The sequence below is a fragment of the Maniola hyperantus genome, chromosome 7 (genome assembly GCF_902806685.2).
Source record: "Maniola hyperantus chromosome 7, iAphHyp1.2, whole genome shotgun sequence".
NCBI classification, from domain to species: Eukaryota; Metazoa; Arthropoda; class Insecta; order Lepidoptera; family Nymphalidae; genus Maniola; species Maniola hyperantus.
The window spans coordinates 6,441,032-6,464,990 of record NC_048542.1 but is presented as its reverse complement, the minus strand read 5'-3'; the positions used below and the strand labels follow the sequence as shown (position 1 = coordinate 6,464,990).

The following is a 23,959-nucleotide window of genomic DNA, read 5'->3' as shown; positions in this document are numbered from 1 at the left end:
TTACAGTAAATGTAAATACCAGCTTCTCAGTGAGTTCGACTGGAAAGAGGTAGTCCACAAGAACGACATCCTTAGAATTATGCAACAAAACCATGCAGATGCAACTGCAGGTCATTTTGGTGTGTTCAAAACTCATCGCAGATTATCCCTCAGATATTTTTGGCGTGGTATGTATAAGGACGTGGTTGAGTACGTTAAGAATTGTGATACTTGCTCTGCGTATAAACACACGACATCAGCCACTCCAGGTCTGCTAGGGAAGCCTAAAGTCTGCGAGAGACCTTTTCAGGTCATTTCGGCTGATTTAGTCGGACCTTTGCCTAGGTCTAAATCAGGATTTACATTTCTTTTTGTGGTGACGTGTTGTTTTTCGAAATATACAATGTTGTTTCCGTTACGGCGTGCCACAGGTGCCGCTGTTGTTAAAGCGCTAGAGAATTTTGTATTTTTGAACCATAGTGTTCCAGAGACTGTGATTGTGGACAATGGGTCCCAATTTACAGGATCTGAATTCCGTAATCTCATTAAGCGTTATAATATTCCGAAATTACACTACACACCACTGTACACTCCGCAAGTTAACCTTGTTGAGAGGTACAATAAGGTTGTTATGACTGCTGTAGCCGCTTTTGTGAAAGATAACCACAGGTCCTGGGACGAAAACCTGTACAAGGTCCAGTTCGCCATAAACAGTGCGGTTAATGAATCCACTGGATTCTCCCCGTTCTTCCTTGTCCACGCTAGAGAACCGGTCTTAAATGGTTCCTTCTATAAGGACACGGATAAGGAGTACGAGGCCGGAATTCCAAGGGAGGAATACGCAGGAAAGTTTGGAACTTTGGAGGACATATTTGGTCAGGTTAGGAGAAATTTGTTTCAGGCTCATGCAGAGTATGCAACGCATTACAACTTAAGGCGTAGGTCTGCAAGCTATTCTGTTGGGGATATAGTGTGGAGAAAGACCTATCCACAAAGCGACGCTACAAATTTTTTCGCAGCTAAGCTGGCACCTAAGTATGAAAAGTGCAGGGTTGTCAAGGTTTTGTCACCTTTGGTTTATGAACTAGTTAGAGTAGCTGACAACCACCCAATAGGCACTTGGCATATTAAGGATATTAAGAAGTAGATATTTGCCATTACTTAGTTTGGTCTAAACTGTTTGAATATTTAAGTTATCAATATTCAATTAGGAATTTGAATGAGTGTAGTGATGTTCTGAGTTAACAGTTACATTACCATGGTTCAGTTGAGGAGGAATGTAGTGGATGTATGTAGGGATGAATATGTGATGATTGGAATGCTTGTGGTAGACCAACCGGTAGAGAAAGTAAAAATGCAAATATCGTACTTTGGGGATAACGAAAAGGGGGGGTTTTGTGTTTTGTTTTCGTTTTCCTTCTAGATAATGGATCATTTCTGTTATTTTTCCGATTCTGTTCCGAGATCTATTTTCTAGGAGAGTTATTTCGTTTTTTTTCTCATATTCCGATTTTGATTCGGTTTTATTTTTCCGAATGGGATGGAGAACGGTTGCCATATCAGATGGACCCGTTCACAACCAGATTTTCCGTATTTGTTGAGTAACAAATATTACGATGGTAGTTTAAAAGAGTGAACCACCGTAGGCCTAGACGCATTCTATCAGTCAGCTGAAGAATGATGCCAAGATGTTTCCACTCAAGTGTCTTAGACACCATGAAGTTTTTTTTGTATATATTCTTTTTAGAAGTTAGGGTTGTGTAGTTAAGTATAATGTATAAAACCTTACACTGTTTTCAGTATATTTATTTTGTTAGACAATTTTCCTTGTTAGTAGTAGATGTGCGTTCACGCGTAACTTCTGTGTTTTTTTGTTTGTTTGTTTCAGGCAAATTGTTAGTAGTTGTTGGATGACGCTGAGGGCAGCGTGGTTCAACCTGTTGAACCTTTTCGTAGGAGGGGAAGTATTGTGACGTTGTAAATTTTGAACTACTAATTGGCGTCTCGCTTTTAATTAAAATCTATTTTGTTCAAAGTATGTTGGTGCCACCTAGCATCAAGGTGCAGAACTACGCGTGGGTCGATTGTTCAGAGTTCATTCGAGCCACAATAGATGGCGTTTGCTTCGTTGTCAATTGTCGTAAAAATAAAACAAAATAATTAAATAAAACCATAATATCATTTGTTTATTGTTAAGTCATTAACAAAACGGTTCTTATAATATATCCTTAGGTTCCGCAAATATTCAAAAATGAATTGACTTCATGATCAAACTAAATGAGAGCGGCCACACTCGGGTTGCGTCTGGCAACACCGATTGGTGAGATTTAGAATTTTTCTGGTGTCAACATGTGAAGACGAATTTTTTTCGTTCCAGGAAAATCTCATTCTTTTTCGCCCATGGCTTCGCCTGGGAAAATACAATAGTTATAAAGTTAGTCATCCTAACGTATTTCAATGTTTCATCAATTATGGTGAGTGAAAAATCAAGTAATGTGGATTCGACAAAATGGCGGTTTGGTTAGAGAAAATCCTAATTTTATGATTTCATTCCAGTTCCAGTTATTTTATCTTCCCAAATAAATGAGGATAATGGGTTGTGGGTGGACTTCTGAAAACCATTGGTGGCCAGGAGTTCAATAGGTGAGTTGTGTTTGATCGGGAAAATTCCACGTGTCGAAATTTTCACACAGCACAAATTATAATCTTGTTTTTCTTTGTTACAGGGTTTACGTTTACGTTTTACGTTTAGCTTCAGTTTTCCGTTTTAGTTTTACGTTTACGTTTTACGTTTAGCTTCAGTTTTACGTTTTAGTTTTCCGTTTGCGTTTTCGGTTTTCGTATTTATTTCTTTTGCACATTCACGTTGACAACTTAATTTCTATGGATAAGACTTGGTGAAAATCTTTGTAATGAAACATTTCGGTTGTGAAGAATCAAATAAATTGAGTTTTGGATCTTGGCCGATGCCGTCCAGCTACCTTGCAGTCTTCGCACCTACAAGTAAGCAAATGTTTGTATCCTGGAACAGTTTTAGTGAACCTTCTTAGTGTATGTGTACAGTAAGAACCCTGTCTTTACTACTGAGCTTTTATTTTGAAACAATTTTATGAATTTTACTGTGTCAATGTGGCTAATTCCGTTGTACACAATCTCTAAACGAAACTAAAATGATATGTCTAAATCTATTGCCATCCCTTTCATAATGTTGCTTGCAGAAAAGGATAGCACTAGATTTAAACCTGTTAATTTAGTTTAGGTTTAGAAATTGTGTACAGGAGAATTGGCCCCATTGTCTATTCCATGCCAATGGCATCTTAAATTTAAAACATAGATTTTATGTACTATCTACCTAAGGCATTCTAATGTATCTAAATTAAGTCTTGGCATTAAGCTAGAATAACTAAGCATTATTAGCCATCATTATGTATTAAGCGACCCCGGTAAAAGTTACATTAAAAACAATTTTGCCTAACATCTAGCAAATTTCATTTATAACACCTCATATACATTACAAGGGAGTCGACGGCTAGCTTCTATTCTTTACTAGGTAGATAGATCAAGTAAGTAAAATTATTTTTTTCCTCTAATCTTTGTAAGGTGGTAGATTATTCCGTATCCGGGTATATTTCTATTCCGCCCAATTTACCCACCCTTACAGTCTCAGTCGACCATTCCGATTTTTGAGAATAATGACGTGATAATTTATTCACGTACCTAGTTAGGTACTTACCGAATCTATCAATAAATAATCGGATTGGTCTGCTAAACACATTTCCACTCCGCTCTGCTTCATTGAATCATCGTGATCATCAACCCATCGCCGGCCCACTACTGAGGACAGATCTCCTCTAGGCTCTAAGAATGAGAAGAGTTTTGACCATAGTCCAGCTCGCTGGCCTACATGCCTAGTGCGGATTAGCAGCCTTGAGATGTGCTCAAGTTTTCTCACGATGTTTCCAGCAAGTGATATGTAATTTCTTAAAACGCACATAAGTAACTGCGAAAAGTTAGAGGTGCGTGACACGGGAGGCCGTCGCCGACGACGTCTTTAACCAGTAGGCTATGACGAGTAAGTATTTATAGGTCTATGGCTATCACCGCTACATTGAATTGGCATCCAATATCACGGTACCTACACCTTGATATTAGATCGAATGCCTATCTTATCTCGCCTAAAATGCAGGTCGTCAAAAAGTCGGCAAAAAACATGCACGTATTTAAGTACTTACCTAATTAAAAACCTTGTCCCGCATGTTACCGTCCTTAAGCGTTCTTTATCAATCCCATAAACATACCAGATTTTTTGTTAAGAGACGAGCTATGCACGTTAGATTCATTTTACCTATTCATAATTCTGGGTAAGTAGGTATACCTACTACACGGTCTTTCGGATACCTATATGATATCTGAGACCAACATTTTAAAATAATTCGATCGAACGTATCCCATCCGAATTTCAGGTCTTAATTACTTAGCACAAATAAATTCTATCACAAGAAATAATTATTTTACTGAATCACATTAAGATGGCGCTGTACGGCATTAACTTGCAAATTTTTTATTATACTGGTTTGAGATTTCTGGTACGATAGGCACCTTCGTGTGCGAGCCACTTTGTCTGTTTGGACTTTGGACTGGCCATTAGGCTCTGGATTTTTCAGTTGGATTGCGTTGCGGTAGGTATGTAATTAAAAAAAATTGGAACTTGACAGCACCTGATGCAAGAAGTGTTATTATGGCAGATGATGAAGGACATCAGTAAACTTACCACAACAGTAGCAAGGGAACCAACATACTGATCAACTTAATGGCGGTTCCTCTGGAGCTGCAAATGTTCATGGGCGGCGGGAGGTATAATCACTTAACATCAGATGACTTGACACGCTTGCTCGTTTGCTTGTTATTTTTATCAAAAACATTTCCTCATCTAACATTTGATGATTTAGTGTCAGGTAAAAAAAATCTGGACAACTATAGAGGCACAGAGGGGATGTGTTTATGCTACTTTCCCTCGCGCGGCTAGCGAAATATTGCCTGAGGAACAAATTGCGCGGCGAAACAGACACCTCCACAGTCCACACCACATAGATCAAGGTTAAAGTTCTTTTTACTGACGCCAGCAGCTATAATACTCGTAGGTTCCTATAGTCCGCGACAGGTTAAGGTAGCAATCGGGGTATGAGGCGCGGGGACGCCCACCACACCCGCACATTGTTGGACAAAACACATGTATTCGGCATTTTCGAAGATCGTATTAATTTTGTATAATGACGTCAAGAAAATGTTTACTTTCTTATAAAATTAAATTGAATTTGAATTACTTAGTTTGTTCCACTTATGAACTTGGTATCTAGTGTATGGTAAGTCAAATAAATAAATTAAACTTAAGTATCTCTATTAAAGACCTTTATTACATTGGTATACCTAGAAAAAAGAAGAAGGCTAATTAATGATAGTAGATTTATGTCACCTTCTCAAAATACGTTTATTTTTGTGCATTATTTTTATTCTCAATTTTTTTAAAGAGTAGTTTTTAGGCTTCCGTACACGAAGATTGACAATGGGACCCACGGGACCCTATCTTTTTCAAAATACGAAATCACCTACATAATTCCTTATTATAAATGCGAAAGTGTGTTTGTTTGTTGGTTTATTGGTTTGTCCTTCAATCACGTCTCAACGGTGCAAGTTGCAACGGATTGACGTGATTTTTTGCATGGGTACCTATAGATAAAGACCTGGGGAGTGACATAAGTAGGCTACTTTTTATCCCGGAAAATCAGAGTTCCCACGGGATTTTAAAAAACCTAATTCCACGCGGATGAAGTCGCGGGCATCAGCTAGTTTTTAAGCTTCCGTACACAAATGGACCCTCTTACTGAGCCTCCGTTGACAGTCGGTCGGTCCGTCTGTCTGTCAGCGGACTGTATCTCATTAACCGTAATAGGTAGATAGTTGAAATGTTCAGTGTGTATTTCTATTGCGGCTCTTAGGTGCAACAAATAAACAAGAACCCAAGATGGCGACTTCCAAAATCGCCACCATGCAATATAAAAAAAAAAAATTAAAAGTGCATAGTTTATAATATCTTGTATAGAACTTTTCGTGTGCGAGTCTGCTGTCTGACTCGCACTTGACTGGTTTTTTTCAAGTTCCTAGGCCAGTGTAGCTCTACCCTTCTCTACCACTGTCTCATCTCATCATAATGTATGTAGTTACAAAGATAAAAGTAATGCATGGACCAAAAGAAGATCAGAGATAGCTTTTTATATATTTTTGGAGGTGTTTTTAATGGATGATTAATGTTGGGTTGCAGTTGTTGGGAATTATAATTGTATGGATATAATTACAAATCATCCTGTCCTGAAAATGCTTGGAATTATGTCTGTCTGTAAATTAATGCTATGTTTGTAACAAATCGAGAATCCAGACTATAAGTAGGTAGGTAGGATTAGGATTATTAAAAACGCTCAACGTTTGAGGCATCTGAAACGTAAAGACACTATTCCTGAAATTTATCATAGCGTTGTCAACATTGAAAATGCTTTTATCTATGCAAAGTATTGCAGCTATTTGTACCATACTGCTCTTTTATATACTTAGTTGTTGTGTTAATGAGACATTTAAAGCAATTTATTACGCACTGCTCCTCCCTCACGACATACCTACGTACCTATACCTATCACTTCAATAGCAGGAAAAGTGTATTTCTGATTTTTTAATGACTTTAAAATAAAAGTGTATCGGAAACTAGTAGAACCGTGTTCATGAAATTTTTGTGTTATCTTTCTTATCATTCTGAACAAATATAAAAAAATTAATAGCCCTTCTTGCAAGAAGCTACAATTCTTTTATTGTGAGTGAACATGATAAAGTCTTCGTGACTCTACTAGGCATCATTCAAGAAAAATATTCAGTGTAGGTAGGTAACTAAATAGACAGTTCTTTTCACGGTAGCTAAAAACAATATTTTTTATTTAAGTAGATTTGCACAAGTGTACCACTTGGTATTTAAGTATGATCTACATATTCTACGTTTGATGTTTATGTAGCTGTCGCTTCATATCAATTTTTCCTTTATTAGTTGCTTCATTCGTTTATTTGCTATATATTATTGTCATATACGGGAAGAGAACTACCTATCGACAATAACTGTAAGTCAAGTCCATTTTTTATTTAAACTTATATGTGTGTATACTTTAATAATTATTTACCGGTCTTACTTAAGTAATATAAAATAACTTTATAAAAATATTTTTACGTACATAGGTACAAGATTAAGATTTTTTTTCTCCCTACTTACCTACCTAAATGATATATACAGGGTTACAGGAAAATAGGACACGATCCCGTTAAGGGGTTATAGTACAGGACATTAGCTATCAAACGACCCCTAAAGTGCTTATGCAAAAGTGTATCGTTTTCGAGTTATTAATTTTTTATTTTTTTTTAGGTAAAGGGGTGTTTGCCACTTTAAAAATTAGTAAAAAAAAGTCTCTACCTATTAGGGTTCACGAGATACAGTCCACTGACAGACAAACGGACGGCCGGACAGACGGACGGACGGTCGGACGAACATGACATTTTCACGGAATGTGTATTTCTTTTGCCGCTATAATAACAAATACTAAAAATTACAAAATGGCCGCCATGAAAATTAAAAAAAATTAAAAAGTGTTATTTCTTGTACGATGGTACGGAACCCTTCGTGAGCGAGCCCGACTCGCACTTGACTGATCTTATATTACCTTTTGACCTCATTGAAAAATAATCTTTAACCATTTTGCATTAAACTCGTTTTTACATTGATTCTGATTTAATTCTTTGGCAATAGCATTTGTTAAAATTTTCTACCTGGTCTCTTTGTTATGTAATTTTTTCTTGATTTTATGTTTTTTTTTGTAATTTTTTGTACCAATGGATAGCCAATGAAACGTAGATGTTTTTAAAATAATCCGCAGGATAAGTGCCATAGTAATTTTTACAGAAAATTTGCAAGTTATTCAAAGTATTAAATTTAAAAATCGAAAACTTTTACAGTTTTTGGGCTGTAATTTTAAAATGCTTGAAGATTTTTCTTGTTTTATAACTGTTTATTATTAACAAGGATATGCACTAGCAAGAAATAAAAAAAAACTGATGAAATACATTGTTTCTTTTTTTTACTAATTTTTAAAGTGGCAAACACCCCTTTACCTAAAAAAAAATAAAAAAATGAATAACTCGAAAACGATACACTTTCGCATAAGCACTTTAGGGGTCGTTTGATAGCTAATGTCCTGTACTATAACCCCCTAACGGGATCGTGTCCTCTTTTCCTGTAACCCATAACGAAAACGAATATTTTTCAAACCTATGTAGGTTTGACAAATATTCGTTATTAATAAAATTAAGCGACGATATCGATTTGATTTCCACTTTCTAGCATATCCTTAGTTGGTGATTTTTCCTAGTCATTATATTTTTTCTGACTCTACAAATGTCTTATTTCATAAGTAGTTAAGTATGGTAAGTAGGTAATATTGTGTAAGTTGTATAAGTTTAAGGGTGCCTTATTTCGTCGCGAATAGTATCTACTAGTATAAACATTATCAAGATCCGATTTATGATTTGCTAACAGCTGTTATCGAATATTTATTAATGTAATCATAAAAAAACATTATTGCAATCAATATTTCTTCTAGATATGATCTAACTATGATTAATATTTCTTAATCTATTATATTGATAGTATACATATATAGGTAAGTAGAGATGATATCAGCAGTAATAAAGATTTAAATAAAACAATACTAAGTACCTAGTTGGATCAAGATTTTTTCTGTTTACGTAAAGTAGGTAGGTACATATCTACCTATACGGTATCATGATGACCAACCCATCGCCGGCTCACTACAGAAAACGGGCTTCTCGCATAATGAGAAGGGTTTTGGCCATAGTCTACACGCTGGAAAAGTGCGGATCGGCCGAATTCACACAACTTTGAAAACATTATGGAGAACTCTCAGGCATGCAGCTTTCCTCACGATGTTTTCCTTCACCGTTAAAGCAAGTGATATTTAATTGATTAAAGCGCACATTTAGAACTCTGATAATGTTAAAGGTCCGTGCCCGTGATCGAACCACCGACCTCCCGATTAAGAGGCGGACGTCTTACCACTAGGCTATCTCAACTTGTTGTTAATAATAAGTAGGTAACTATATATTTTATTAATTATTATAAATGTACAATATGTATGAACTTTCAGATGTACCAAAGTATAGTCGTTATAGTTTTGCTGTTTCGTTATACGCATTCGCAAGATGCCAATTGCGATGTCAATTCAAGTGTAAGTATTATGCTGCTATAGTTAGGTACCTACTTATAAGTCGTTTCATCCACAATATAACATTTATGAATTTTGCCAATGGTGCCATTGCTAACATCTGACAATTAGGTACCTATAATACCTATCCATAATCTAAATATATAAAAGGATTGACTGACTGACTGATCTATCAACGCACAGCTCAAACTACTTACTGGACGTATCGGGCTGAAATTTGGCATGCAGATACCTACATATTATAACGTAGGCATCCGCTAAGAAAGGATTTTGGAGGATTTTAGTATTCAACTCCTAAGGGGGTAAAATAGGGGGTTGAAATTTGTGTAGTCCACGCGGGCGAAGTCGCGGGAATAAACTAGTAATAGTACATATTATAAAACACGAATGTATCGTATACGAAAGGTATCAGAAATCTTTCTTTCTAGTAAGTACCTATTTGACAAAAGGCACATACCTAGTCTAGTTTGCATCCTTTTGAGACAGATTTAGGCTAGGCTACTTTTGTACAGGAAAATCAATGAATTCCCAGGGGATTTTAAGAAATCTAAATCCATGCGGACGAAGTCGCGAGCATCCCCTAGTACCTAGGTACCTACTCTACATGAAAACCTAAGATAGATTATAAAATCCGAGTCAACGATAAATAATAATTAGACCTCTTAATCCAAATTCGACAAAATTAGCCATCTTTGCTTTATTTTATAACTTTATAAGGTATAGGTTAGCTAACCGTACAACAAAGATTAACATACAAAGATACAACGTTTTGTAAACGCCTTCGGCCGTCAGCTGGGCACATTCAAACCACTTAAGCCGGCTCCAGACCCACATCAAGGTACCATGGTTGTACCGAGAATAGGCGAGAAAACATTCATGATCCAAACACGTTCTCGTCACTTCTCGGCGTGAATCTGGAGCCGGATTTTCCAGTAGGTGCCAGTGTAAGTCTCTACTCACGTACACCACATGAGTAGATATCACTGGCACCAACTCGTAAATCCAGCTAAGTATATCTAACGTAACTGTCTTAATAAAAAGCTATCACGTAAGTCTTGATCTTTTTTTTTCGGGTTGTGCCACACATGACATTGTTTACTACGCCGCTTCTTCTGCTTGAGGTCTTTTGGTTTTAATGCTCAATTGCTAGAGGCGCTGGGATAACCAAACTGGCTGGGATAGGTGATATTGTGGCACAACTTTCAAAAATACCTAAACGTTTTTTCTTTCTTCTTTCCTTTCAATCGGGGTGGGGACGCCCCGCACACCCGCACGTCACCAGTGCTATACCGCACCGGGTTAGCGCGGGTACAGTGCGTGTGCCCCCACCTCATACCCTGATTGACATGTCGACCTATCGCGAACTATATCTAATAGAATCATTTTTCACAGGTAACTCCGGGCATAACGTACACTATCAGAAGTCCAAACTACCCTGGATATTACTATCCAGGTACTACATGCCGCTGGGTAGCGACATGTCCCAGTGGATACAATTGCAGAGTGGACTGTAACCTCGAATTGCCACAGGTACAGAGTGAAATGAAGCGTTTTTTCGTCGTAATTTTTATTTATTCATCGGCATGCGTACAAGGCTGAACTGAATAGGTTTTTAGGATTCCGTACCTCAAAAGGAAAAACGGAACCATTATAGGATCACTTTGCTGTCTGTCTGTCAAGAAACCTATAAGCACAGTTTAACGAAATACTACCAGTTGTTCGAAGCCTTTGAAGTCGAGCGATGCCGCCGCTCGTGTAGGTATATACGTCTTCCTACGCAAATATGCAAGGGTTGTCACAAAATTGGGATTGAAATCGCGGGGAAATCGGTGAAATTTTAGACCCTTGTTCTGTTTAAAATTCGCATAGCATCCGTAGACAGAACAGTAATGCACCATTTTATGATAGAACTTACTAAACGACACTTAAAATATTTAAAACCACGCTCACGTAAACCCTCGTCCATCAAACGCGCAGACAACGCGAATCTGCGCGCAGCGGGCCGCGCCGCCCGCGCTCCGCAACCTACCCCACCGTAGCTCTGTTACTACAAGTACATTCGTAATTGGACTATATATTTCAAGGCTGTGCTATAGGGTACTTCCCGTTGACCTAGAATCATGAAATTTGGCAGGAAGGTAGGTCTTATAGCTGGCATGAGGGAAAAAAATCTGAAAACCGTGAAGAAAATTAAAATGTGTTCATCAACAAATATTGCTCTTTTCAACTTTCAAAGTAAGATTACTTAGACCAAGTGTGGTATCATATGAAAGGGCTTTACTTGTAGATTCTAAAACAGTTTTTTATTTATTTTTAGATATAATAGTTTTTGATTTATCGTGCAAAATGTCGATAAAATACGATTGTAGTACGGAACCCTTAGTGCGCGATTCTGACTCGTACTTGGCCGGTTTTTTTAAGATAAAAATATATACATGTGAATCAAAGAGGTTTTGTTGGTATCTTTTCATATTACTACTAGAATGAGTTGTATTCATTTTCCATGCTATGATATAATTTTAATACAAATAAATAAAAAAAACATTCAAATCAAATTAATTTTATTTAAGTAATAAGAATTAGAAAATTAAGAAACAAATAGAATTAAAATTTGCTCTGCATGGACTTCATAAAGTATTTTTGTAAATTCTCCCATTCACTGCGCTTTGTTTCCAATATTAATTTCTCTTTTAACTTGGAAATATCCTCTTCTAATTCTCTTCCCAATTTGTTGATTTCACCTCTTTGCTCTGCATCAGTATCCTCATACCTGTGTAATTAAATAAAAGTTATTATTTTATAAATATGAAGCCATGACATATTATGCCATTATAAGTACATATCTTTACATTTCTAGGTAACAAACCAAGCCCTTTCAAGCTTAATAAAGTTAACTATAACACAATCTTATAGACTACGTTAAATAGTTAAAATACATAAATTAATAATACAAAGAAGAATTTCTTAAATGAGAAGCTGGTGAACAGTACTTTTTTATTTTTTTATCGGATACAAGTTAGCCCTTGATTGCAATCTCACCAGTAGGGCGATTGTCTAAAACCTGCATCAATCATTATTACAATCTCAATTGTTCTGATTGGCTAAATTTGTGCGAATCTTGTTGCAACAAAGCATTGTAGCCAATAGTGAGCGAGCATTAACCAATCAGAGATGATTGCGATCGTGACATTGTAGCTGTCAAACAACCGCGGTAGGGCCACTGGTGGTAAATGATGATGCAATCTTAGATGAAAAATTTATCGTGTAAAAATTATCACCACTATATTATCATCTTACAAATCCAACAATCGACTATCAAAATTTATATACCATATTTTGAATAAATTACTTTACTTTTGACTGAGTTTGAAGCCGGCTAACCTGGCAGTTTTTATATTGGCGGCTTTGCCGGTAGCCATGGCCGAAACTTCTTACCAGACCAGACCAGAAATTTAGAAATAATAAAACTCCAAACAGGAAATCAAACCCGGGACCTTCCACAAATAAGACCACAGCGCTTACCACTGAGCCAGGGAGGTCATCGAATTAATGTAATATGATACCTTTTCTTAAATGTTGCATGAAGTTCTTCGAACGATTTTAGCTTTTGTTTGTATGCGGTGATGGTATGCTGCATACATTTCATGAATGACCCAGTAAGGTGTTCTAATTTCTGTTCATTTTCCTTCAGAGCATTGTAATCAGCTTGAAAATCTTTTACAGCATCAGATAATTTCTTCAGCATATTTTCATTAACTAGCCTTCTACAATTTAATTAATATTCGTTTTATAAGAATACTAGCTGATGCCCACGACTTCATCCACGTGGATTTTGCTCCTGTGGGAGCTCTTTGATTTTCCAGGATAACAAGAAGCCTATGTATTAATCCAGGGTAAAATCTATCTCCATTCTAAATTTTAGCCAAATCCGTCCAGTAAGTAGATTTTGCGTGGAAGAGTAACAATTAACAAACATACATACACACAAACTTCCACCTTTATAATATTAGTGTGACTATAAGATGTCCGCGATTTCGTTTGCGTGGATTTAGGTTTTTCAAAAATTTTATGGGAACTCTTTGATTTTCCAGGACAAAAAATAGCACATGTTCATCTCCAAGATTCAACCTATCCTTACCTGTCAGAACCGGTAAAACTGGGCTGTGACAAGCTAGTAGACAGGCAGACAGACACACTTTCGCATTTATATCAAGTAAGGATTACCTATTGTGCACTTATTTCACTAGGAACTGAAAAAAATAAGTAGCTACTTGCCTTGCCTCTAGCTGCCTGTTAATTACTTTCAACGCCTTCTGTCGTGATTCCCCACATGCTTCAATACCTTCATTTATTTTTTTCTTCTTAGCATTGGTTGGGTTTGTAATAGATAAGTTAGGGTTTTCTACCGTAGCTGTGTCAGCTGGTTTTTTCTTTTTTGGTGAATCATTAATAAACTTAGAGTCAGTCAGGATCTTATCAAATTCGTCTGCTATGAACTTAGAAGGCACAGTCTTTTTCATATGTGACATTTTTATCACAAAACTAAGATTCCGAATAGGTAGGTATCAATTTACGAGGTGTAAAATTGAAGAATATTACTTAAATTAAATTAGCAACTCGGCAAAGTGTCTGTTGTGAGTTGTCCCGCGTAAAAAAATAAAGGGGTTTACATTTGTCACATAAAGAAATAAACATTTTTAAATACGGAACATTTAACTTTTCCAAAAACGCAGGTCGTCAACAAAGGTCAATATTATTAGTAGAACATTCGTTCTAAATTCTAATCTACTCCTTGCCTTTGTATTTATTATATAAATCTCTGTTTAGAGATAAGCATTTCCAATGTAACTTAATTTATTATTACTTTGTAACTACAATTTTGGTATATGAAAAATAAAAATAAAATAAATAATATTTAATAGTTTGTAGAAATATGAAATTAATACCTACATATTACTGCACTTTATTAGTTTTTCCTTAATAAATATTGCATTATTAGATTATTTTATATGTGTATATTTTGATTTTAATTTTACCAATAGACCACAGACCAATAACATATAGACCACAGATCACTACCACGGACCACCTAAATACTGCCCGTAGACGGAGTAAAAAATCTAAACAAAGTAACGTTTGCTTTCTCATTCACACTAAAAAGAGAGCAAAGATGAAGTTACTAATGTGATAAACAGAGACGCAGCTAACCTATTTTTTGTCCCTTATCGTGTAACTGATTTTTTTCATCTTATACAACTTTAGTTGCAAAACAAACTGTGAATTCATGGCATCATTGTATTTCTCATTAGTTATTTACTTGTTTTCACATAAAAAAGTTACATATATTGTTGAGCGGTTTATACAAATATGTATTGACTAAGTAAACAATGGTAATTGTCGTGTTATTCATCGTTACGTCGGGCTATCGCTATCTCAGTCGTGGTTACACATTACTTTAGTCTAGCTTTTTTAATCAGTCTACGCCAAATAGCTATAAAGTTGCTAAGTTGGCGTCACTGAGTCTCTCCTAATTTTCACAGAGTATACCTATCTATAATATTATAATTTTGCAACCCAGTGCCATATCTAAAAAACTCAAAACGTTTCAGCATAGAGATCGTTTCAGCTACAGGACAACTTTTTAATTTTATGCTCCGAATGGCGCTCGCAGCGCCCTAAAAATCCGATAAGTATGGATAACTGTGCATTTTAAAAATTTCACTTTTTTAATCTGTTCTGTTCTACAAATATCCAAAACACATGATACCGTAGCCGCCATATTAATTCCGACTGTGACGTCACATGGATTGAAAATGTAATGTATTTCACGAAAATACCGTTGTACCAATCCGTGTTACGTAATATCATCGTCACAGCTCATGAACCTACAAAGATGGAGGGTAGCTTTTCGCGGCGAAATTTGACATGTAAAATTTAAATGCCTTTATCAATCGAGTAAAAATTTTGTAAATTTTTTGGTAGTTTATTATCGCTTTAGGATCAAATTAAGACACATTAAAAAAAGGGGTGAAATGCCCCATTTGGTAGGGTTCCAAATTCAAAGTGCCTAAGATACTCAGAAAGAAAGATTATTCCAAATTCAAACTTATGATATTGATATGAAATGCATCAATGCATACTTACTTTTCTGGACAGTAATTGTATTGTAATACTGTCCGGGAAGTAATCAATCTACAGGGTATGTAAATAATATGTGATGTGAATCATATCAGTTTTTAGAAAATATTCGTACCTACTCTACTCATGATGAGCTCTAGATAATGATACCCCACATGCTAGGGTAAGATTTTTTTTCCAAGTAGGTACTTAATTGAATTTCTAATTTGATATTCGGTTTTGGGTCAACATTCTACATCAAATACCAAAATTTCACATTTGTTACCTACTCATTTCGTCTATGAGACCGGTGACACGCGGACAGACAGACAGTAGAGTGGCATTAATAGGGCTCCGTTTTACCCTTGGCTTCCGGGTACGGAAGCCTAAAAGACATGGAAAAACGACGGGCTCGCTGACGATCGTGTTAATTAAAGCAAATTGTCGTCTTGTGGCAGGTCTCATTCTCACACCCAAGATTTAGTTGAACCAGAGTATTAAGCATTACTAGGTATATCAAGTTGGATTATATATCATTCTATATAGAATCTGACTCGCACGAAAATAATGTTGTTATTTTTTTGTCATATTAAAAGGCGCGCATTGACTGTTCGTTTTAAATTATTTATTAAACCAGTTACCTACTACTTAAGTTGATAAAATGAGTTCAAGTGAGGATACTTAATATGAAATTTGATTGCACATCTCCTAATTTGAGAGTGGAGGCCTTAGGCCAAATTAGGAACTAGTAAGTACCTACATTATTGCACGAGACCGGGAAGTAAGCGAGACATCTGTCACGAGGCCACAAAGGCACTCCCGCGGGTGACGTGCAGGTGTGTGCCCCCCCGTCGTCCGCCTCATAAGTCATACCCCGATTGCCATCTGAACCTGTTGCGGATTATACCTAGTAACTAAATAAATAAATGAATGTAATGTAAGTACATTATCTACAGACCACAACATGCACGGATCGTCTCCTCATCTCGAAGGCGGGAGATATGTACCTAACAGGAGCAGACTTCTATTGTGGTCAGGGGTCGCTCAGCGCAGTTTCCATTAACCAAAGGATATCTCTGGGTTCGTACTTTTGACTATATCTTAAAATTGTTTATATCGTAAAATACAAGTTTAATGTCACTGCCTGTGTAACTATTACCTACCTACGATTCAGAAACTTTTTCTTCTATATATCTAAGATATTAGTAAAAAAGTCAGTTTTTGGTTTCCGTAGTTAAACAAGGTACCTACTTACCTAGCTAGTGCTACCCTTAGTTTCCTCCAGTCCGTCTTGATCTTAAAAATAAACCGTACGAGCTATAAAGGTCAAAATCAGTTACGCAAATGGGCCGAGAGAAGGCCACAGACAGAGACACTTTCTCATCCATACTTACTAGTATTATAAATGCGAAAGTGTGTCTGTCTGTCTGCTAGTTTTTCACGGCCCATGCATTAGCCGATTCTAACGAAATTTGATATAGAGATGGTTTGCATCCCAGGGAAGGACATAAGCCACTTTTTATCCCGGAAAATCAAAGAGTTACCACGGGATTTTTCAGATTCGAAACTTACGTGGATGAAGTCACGGGCATCACCTATCTCTACATATAAAAATGAATCGCTTGATGTGTTGCTGATCGCAAATCTCGAGAACAGCTGAACCGATTTCGCTAATTCTTTTTTCATAATATTCCTTTTAAAGTATGGGGATGGTTCTTACGGATATATTTTTTTTTTAATTTCCTGAAAAAGAATCGACTGTTAGGCGGTACGATGTTCGCCGGGGCAGCTAAGTTTATAATAAAATTAATATGCATATAGGAATACGGATTAGATTATCGGTGGCTGCTTATCACATTTCGTAGAAATTTTTCGTCGGCCTAAAAATCTTTCTCCTAAATACAAGCTGTCTTTATACCAGTCAAGATTTACCTACTGGTTGGCCCGAAAGGTGCAGACAGACACACTTTCGCACATCTTATTGAAGTTATTAATTTCAGGTCTAATTACTGCGCAGAATAGTATAGGAGGCCGCTTTAGTTGCAACCTTTATGCTCAGGCAGCTGCTCCGACTCCGACTTGCACCTGCGGCATAAGGAGAACGGTGAGCATCATACTACAGCTCAGACCAAGAATCAAGAGACTTGTCAGACGAGTATACCTACCCGAAAGGGACAAAACAACAAAAGAAATCATACCTACTTACGTGAAAGGTTATGTTTCATAATTTGCGTTTGCTAACAACTGTTACACAGCAATGCACCATAAATGGCTTCTACACACCTTCAATACTAAATTTAAAACAGAAAACTAAATAAAAACTCGTAATATTCGCATTAAATTACTATCACAGAGGTTTGTTGGGCACAAACTACAACTTGCCCAACAAAAAAAAGCTAAACTATGACAAAGACAAAAAACTGTGTTTATGTCTCTATCACTCTTCAGCGCTTTTCTATACACCTAGCTTGCTCTAACAAGGTATTATTTATAATTTTAATGCCAAGTCTCCTTTACTTAGTCTGAGTACCTACTACAGCACCCGGCAGTAAACAATGTACATAGACTTGTTTCGTAGAGCGTTGTCTCTATCGTTGAGACCGACAACGTGACATAGGTATGAGTGACAGAGACAACGCTCTACAAAGCCGAAATCTCATTCTAAAAGTCGATGTATGTTTCTTGCCGGCTAATGTATTATCATATACCTACTGAATATTGAGTACTTCATTACAGCGGTGATAGCTTAGTGGTTAAGACGTTCAACTTTCTATTCGGGAGGTCGGGGGTTCAATCTCGGACACGCAGCTCTCAATTTTCTTTGCTTTAACGGTGAAGGAAAACAGCGTGAGGAAAGCGCGAGTTCTGCATAATGTTCTCAAAGGTTGAAGTAGGTAGGTGTCCCAAGCTCAGTAGTGGGCCGGCGATGGGTTGAATATGATGATAAGTACTTGACCTATTGATAGTTCGTAGTATTTACCATAGTTGGGTTCTTGAGTTTGTTAATAAAACTGATTTCGAAATACAAATTGTCGATAAGTCTAACATAGCACTTACAAAGGTAGGTATAGTACGCGATAGGTCGAGATGGCAATCGGAGTGGGAACGCCCCGCACTGCCCCCGCTCTAACCCGGTGAGGGCGAACGCGGGCGCAGTGCAGGTGTGCACGTGCAGCGCGTCCCTCTGCCTCATACCCCGATTTGCCATCTTGACCTGTCGCGTACTATGGCTCCCTGGCACAGTGGTGAGCACTGTTATTAGTGGGAGATCCCGGGTTCGAATCCCAGGAGAGGCAATTAGGGATTTTTTAATTTATAAATTGTCTCTGGTCTGGGGCTGGTCTGGTGGAAGACTTCTGCAATCTGCATTGGCTTAGCGATTTAACAATGCCGAGTAGAAACCAATAAAGGTACCGGTGGGTAGAATACAACTGGCTTAGATACCCCTTCCAAGTTAGCCCGCTTCCATCTTAGCTTAGACTGCATCGTCACTTATAAGTCCAGCAAATTGCTATTGCGCTGGAACCATGTCCCAGCCGAAATAAAAATATACCATCAGCTCGGAACTTCAGTCTAGTTCTGACGTCACTAAAATGGCGGCCACGCGCATTAACAATTTGCGGGACTTATACCACCAGGTGAAATCGCAGCCAAGAACTAACTTGTAATGTAAGCGCCGGAACTAGCTATGTGTGGCACAGTTGTATAAATAAACGTCTTTTCATCTGAATAGGTATAGGTTAAGTATAAAAAGAATACTTACAGTAAGTATCTACTGATAATTTTTATTATCGTCAGAACCGTATTGTCGGCGGACAACAGACTGATCCCTATGAATTCCCCATGATGGCTGGAATCAGGTACGTCGCACAAGACCAAATCCGGTGTGGCGGTGTGATCATTGCTAACAACTACGTGATCTCTGCAGCGCATTGCGTAGCCGGGAAGCAACCTAGGGATATAACCGTGGAGGTTGGAGTTTACAATCAAGGTACCTAATTTATCTAAGTTAAAAAAAATCCTACTGAAAACTGTGATTGTTTTTTTACTTACACTAATTTTGTGTAAAACAAAAGAGGTTACTGGTTATTAGGTTTATCATAATCTTATGTATGTTGCAGTTAATTCGCCACTAAAACAAACGCTCGCAGTCCTTTCAATAACAATACATCCTCAGTACACATCGTCGTAAGTATATCTATTTTTTTTTGATACCAGTACCTACCTACTATCCTATAAGTATTTTAATATAGATTAAGTACCCATAAACCTCTCTTTTAAGCAATCGCTAAATTTGGTAAAGTCTTCGAATAATGCGTTTTGCCACGATGCAGTGATTTGATTTGCGATAAGAGTCCCAACTCCTAGAGTCCTACTACTTAGTTTCGAAAACTTTCGGTAGTTATCCCTAGGAAATATTTTTGTGCTGCCTTAATAAGAGACGCGAAAGCTTAGATCCGCCTTTTATTCGGGAGGTCTGGAGTTCGATCAGTGCGTTTTAAGCCTAATAATAACTTGCTTTAAGGGCGAAGAAAAACGTTGTGAGGAAACCTGCATGCCTGAGAGTTCTCCATAATGTTCTCAAAGCTGTGGGAAATCTGCACTTGGCCAGCGTGGCGGTCGGCGGACTATGACCTAAACCCTTTACATTCTGACCTGTGCGAGGCTGCAATTCCTTATATAATAAATGGCATATTATTGTATATTAAACAAAAAATGGCACTCTATCCTTTGATATTGATCGTCACCTTTATTGTGACCCACCGGTCTATTTTATTACTTAAGTATATTTTAGACTAGCAACCCACCCCTTTTTTTATACACAGGAAATGGCTGACGCATACCCCTCCGTCAGGGAAACAGAGGGATTATGTGGGGCTTGCACCCACTAAAACCTGTGTTTGTCCCTCGACAGACTGGCGGTTGCGCGGGTATCAATTAAGTAATATTGCTACCGCGCTCCCACCAGATTTTGACCCGCCATGAACTGGCAGGCGGGTCCCATCGCTGGCCTGGCTGCTACCAAATCCGTCTCGGAAGCGCGCCCGGAACACGGCGTGATACCTCCTGACCTGTTTATATTACGGTTGACGAACGTAGCAACCGGCCCTGGCTACGGACGTGTAGCTTATTACAGTTTTCGTAGGGATATCTATTTTTTTTTTATATAGCCTATGTCACTCAGGAATAATGTAGCTAATGGAGAAAGAAGTTTTGAAATCGGTCCAGTCGTTTTGAGTTTACGTTACAAACACAAAAATACAAATCTTTCCAGTTTATAATATTAGTGTATTAGACTTTAGAGTTCTACTTATCTGTTTTCAGATCGAATTACGATTATGATATAGTAATACTTCGCACACAAATAATGCAGCTTAACGAGTATGTCAACGTCGTGTGCTTGCCCTTCAAGTTCGCCAACTGGGATTTCACCGGCGCCCAACTTACGCTTTTAGGTAACACACACAACAGTAGGCTTTTTAGGGAACCCGTATTAAAACATCGAATTTTTATAGTTCCATGTGAACATCACAGCCGTTTTATTCAGAAAATACCTAGACACATCTCTAAAATAAACTAAATTGACAAGTCTAAGTCTAGTGCTATCCTTTTCCGCAAGGAGCATTATGAAAGGGATAAATAACTAACGAACAACAAGATACGCACAGTAGATGAGTAGGTAGGTACCTACAGTCAAGTCTGCTATAATCGCCAGTTTTTAGGGTTCCGTAGTAAACAAGGAACCCTTATAGTTTTGCCATGTCATGTCCGTCCGTCTGTCCGTCCTCGGTTAATCTCAGAGACTATTAGTGCTAGAAATCTATAATTTGGCATGGGTATAATCACGCCGACAAAGTGGTGAAATAAAATTGTGTAATTTTTTTAGGGTAGCTCCCCTACATGTAAAGTGGAGATGAATTTTTTTTCTCGTCTACCCCATAGTGTGGGGTATTGTTGAATAGGTATTTTAAAAATACTGTGGGTGTGGGAACATCATTTCTCGATTTCTATATCCATTTGTAAAATATGATGTTTTAAAGTGCTAATTTTTATTAGAGTCAAGTGTCCCCCCCCCCCCCCCCCCCTCTATCAGCCAAATGGTAGTATATAGGAACGTGAAAAAATTCACAGCAGTAGTATTTATAATCAATTTTAAAGGAAAACTATCATGACTAAGTAGGGTTCACAGGTTAAGGAGTTATATCTGTTTTTCAAGGTTAATTGTGACTACGGAACCCTACACTGCGCGTGGCCTGCCGGTTTTTTTTAATGATGTCTTGTGATGACTTAGGATGGGGGACCACATCGTTCGGAGGCCCTGTGTCCTCGGTGCTCCGAAAGGTGAACGTGGACGTGATCAGCCAGTCCAGCTGCCAGAGCAGAGTGTCAACACTCACGCCGCGACAACTATGCACGTATACTAGAGGAAAGGATTCTTGTCAGGTATGTAGACTTTATCATTATTTAAACCGACTTCCAAAAAGAAGACGGTTCTCCGTTTGGCCCGTTTTTTTAAATGTAGATATGTACACCGATTTTTTGGAGGTTTCTGTACCGATTTGCAATTTTTTAAAATCTACCTACTGCAAAAGTTTTCATAGTGGTCTTATAAAACTTTCTCGAATCAACTCCTTAATCCTGATGCTTCAGGGTTACTGCCAGCCTGAGTTATCAAGATTCCGGAAGTGTTCATAGTGAATTAATATTGTAGGTACTAAACAACGATTTCATAGACTCCAAGACCCAACTCTTCAACCCTGATGATGCACTATAACTCCTAAACTATAGTGATTCAGGAACTGCGGATGGTGCAATATTATTTTAAGTACCAAGCATAGACGACATAATTGAACTTCGGATCCCAACTGCTCAATCCTGATGCTGCAAGGTACTGAACTCCGAAGCCGTGAGGATTGAGGAATTTCTGATGGTGAATTGATGTTTTAAATATCAATAAACGGCCAGCACTCCTTAACCATAGAGATTCAAGAACTGTTCCTGGTGAAATAATATTGTAAATGCCGAGCATACACTTTGTTATTGAATTTCAAGTCCTAACTCTTCAATCCTGATGTTGCAAGGTACTGAACTCCTAAGTCGTGAGGATTTAGAAAGTTTTGCTGGTGAATTTATATTTTAGGTACCAAGCAATGACTACTTACCTACACTAAAAAGCTTAAAATAAAATAAAAAAATATATTAAAAAAAAACACTTCCAAAAACACAACTAAGTAAAAAATAATGTTTGTTTCGACACGTGTACGGTGTGGTGTACCTACCTACATATTATTGAAGTCGGGCGACCATAAAAGAAACTATAAATCAAAGCGCGCCTACGTTAATTAATATAGATTAGGTAAGAAGCTTTATTTTAATTCAATTACAAAAGTCTGCGATATCATTATACTTAGTGGTTCTTAGTGTCCATCCGAAGATAGATTTCTGCCCGAAGGCGATTAATCGGCTATCGTCACAACCTTCGGCCGAAGGTTTATTTAACCCTAAGAAATTCAGTTCATGATTAAAATAATTTTTTTTTGGTTAAAAGTGAATAAAAGAATGTTTCATGTTGAGTGTTGTTGAATTGCTCATAAATAATTTAATAGGTACTTTAAGTAATACTTCGAAATAATGTCAGTAAAGTTATTTATGAATATGACTTGACTGTCTAATTTTTTACGCAACGGATCAGCCTGGCTGTCCAGCGCGGAAATGCAGTCAGTATTCTTGACATCATTCTATGCGGGCGTGATTTGTATAGTAATTAGACAAGGCTATCTTAAGGTTTTATTGTAATAATTTCTATTTGACTTAAAAGTAATTTTAAGTAGGTACCTAAGTACCTTTTGTAAGACACTTTTTATCCCCCACCACGCCTGTGAATAGAAGTGTTCTTTCAGGAAAAATACGAAACGCCATGAATGTGGAAAATTTACCAGGGTACCTCAAAAGCCCTCTAAAACGACCAGTAGTAAGGGCTTCTGAAAATATAAAAATGCATCAATCACAAACTTTGTAAACGGTCAAAATACTTGATTCAAGCAAAAATCTACGTGCTTGACGTCAAACCGCTTAACCGTCTCGGAAGCTCTAGAGGCATGTTCCTACACAAATATGTTGTTCAGAACCTTGGGCCCTTCGGTGAACCGATAAAAAAAAGATGGCCACCGAACAAAAAAAAAGTCAATTTATCGTACGAAACTCCACGCGCACTTGTCCGATTTTTTAAAAATGGTTTTGGTTATAGGACGATTCTGGCGGCCCCGCCCTGTACACAGATCCACAGACAGGCCTACTGTTCCATGCTGGTATAATCAGCTTCGGAAGGTTCTGCGCTTCGGACAGCCCTGGGATAAGCACTCGGATTACTGCTCTACTCAACTGGATAACGCAGAATGCGCCCGCTAATTACTGCACGCAATAAATCCATTTTGACTTACGTTGATTTTCATTTCAGACTTTCCTTTTTAGGTCCATACAAAAAGGGTAAAAGGGACCCTATTAGTAAGACTCCGCTGTCCGTCCGTCTGTCA

General features: G+C 37.6%; 2 protein-coding genes across 7 annotated transcripts; one reads left to right on the top strand and one right to left on the bottom strand.

Annotated features, from left to right (window-relative positions):
* Positions 1-6,651: 6,651 nt before the first annotated feature.
* LOC117983970 (venom serine protease-like) lies at positions 6,652-23,864 on the top strand. 3 transcript variants are annotated; one of them, XM_069499687.1, is made up of 10 exons: positions 6,652-6,900; positions 9,231-9,311; positions 10,701-10,838; positions 16,382-16,505; positions 17,426-17,529; positions 19,224-19,416; positions 19,547-19,613; positions 20,751-20,881; positions 21,718-21,869; positions 23,674-23,864. In XM_069499687.1, exons 2-10 carry the CDS (start codon positions 9,231-9,233, stop codon positions 23,848-23,850), a joined length of 1,167 nt encoding a protein of 388 aa, XP_069355788.1. In that variant the 5' UTR covers positions 6,652-6,900; the 3' UTR covers positions 23,851-23,864. The 3 variants fall into 3 exon arrangements, with proteins under 3 accessions (XP_069355788.1, XP_069355789.1, XP_069355787.1); XM_069499688.1 differs by having other exon boundaries at positions 6,652-6,904; XM_069499686.1 differs by having other exon boundaries at positions 6,652-7,136.
* On the bottom strand, positions 11,853-14,365 carry LOC117983971 (uncharacterized). 4 transcript variants are annotated; one of them, XM_069499694.1, is made up of 4 exons: positions 14,255-14,365; positions 13,584-13,937; positions 12,872-13,072; positions 11,853-12,078 (listed from the first exon to the last, which is right to left on the bottom strand). In XM_069499694.1, exons 2-4 carry the CDS (start codon positions 13,835-13,837, stop codon positions 11,913-11,915), a joined length of 621 nt encoding a protein of 206 aa, XP_069355795.1. In that variant the 5' UTR covers positions 13,838-13,937; positions 14,255-14,365; the 3' UTR covers positions 11,853-11,912. The 4 variants fall into 4 exon arrangements, with proteins under 4 accessions (XP_069355795.1, XP_069355794.1, XP_034826503.1 ...); XM_069499693.1 differs by having other exon boundaries at positions 14,259-14,352; XM_034970612.2 differs by having other exon boundaries at positions 13,584-13,850; positions 14,259-14,352.
* Positions 23,865-23,959: the final 95 nt, after the last annotated feature.

What these genes read in the sequence shown, in the direction of transcription:
- LOC117983970 (XM_069499687.1), top strand. Translation starts at nt 9,231, where the DNA reads ATGTACCAAAGTATAGTCGTTATAGTTTTGCTGTTTCGTTATACGCAT. An exon ending in ATTGCGATGTCAATTCAAGT is followed by an intron (nt 9,312 to 10,700) that starts GTAAGTATTATG and finishes CATTTTTCACAG; the next exon opens with GTAACTCCGGGCATAACGTA. An exon ending in CGCCCAACTTACGCTTTTAG is followed by an intron (nt 20,882 to 21,717) that starts GTAACACACACA and finishes GTGATGACTTAG; the next exon opens with GATGGGGGACCACATCGTTC.
- LOC117983971 (XM_069499694.1), bottom strand. Translation starts at nt 13,837, where the DNA reads ATGTCACATATGAAAAAGACTGTGCCTTCTAAGTTCATAGCAGACGAA. An exon ending in AACAGGCAGCTAGAGGCAAG is followed by an intron (nt 13,073 to 13,583) that starts GCAAGTAGCTAC and finishes ATTAAATTGTAG; the next exon opens with AAGGCTAGTTAATGAAAATA. An exon ending in CATGCAACATTTAAGAAAAG is followed by an intron (nt 12,079 to 12,871) that starts GTATCATATTAC and finishes TTAATTACACAG; the next exon opens with GTATGAGGATACTGATGCAG.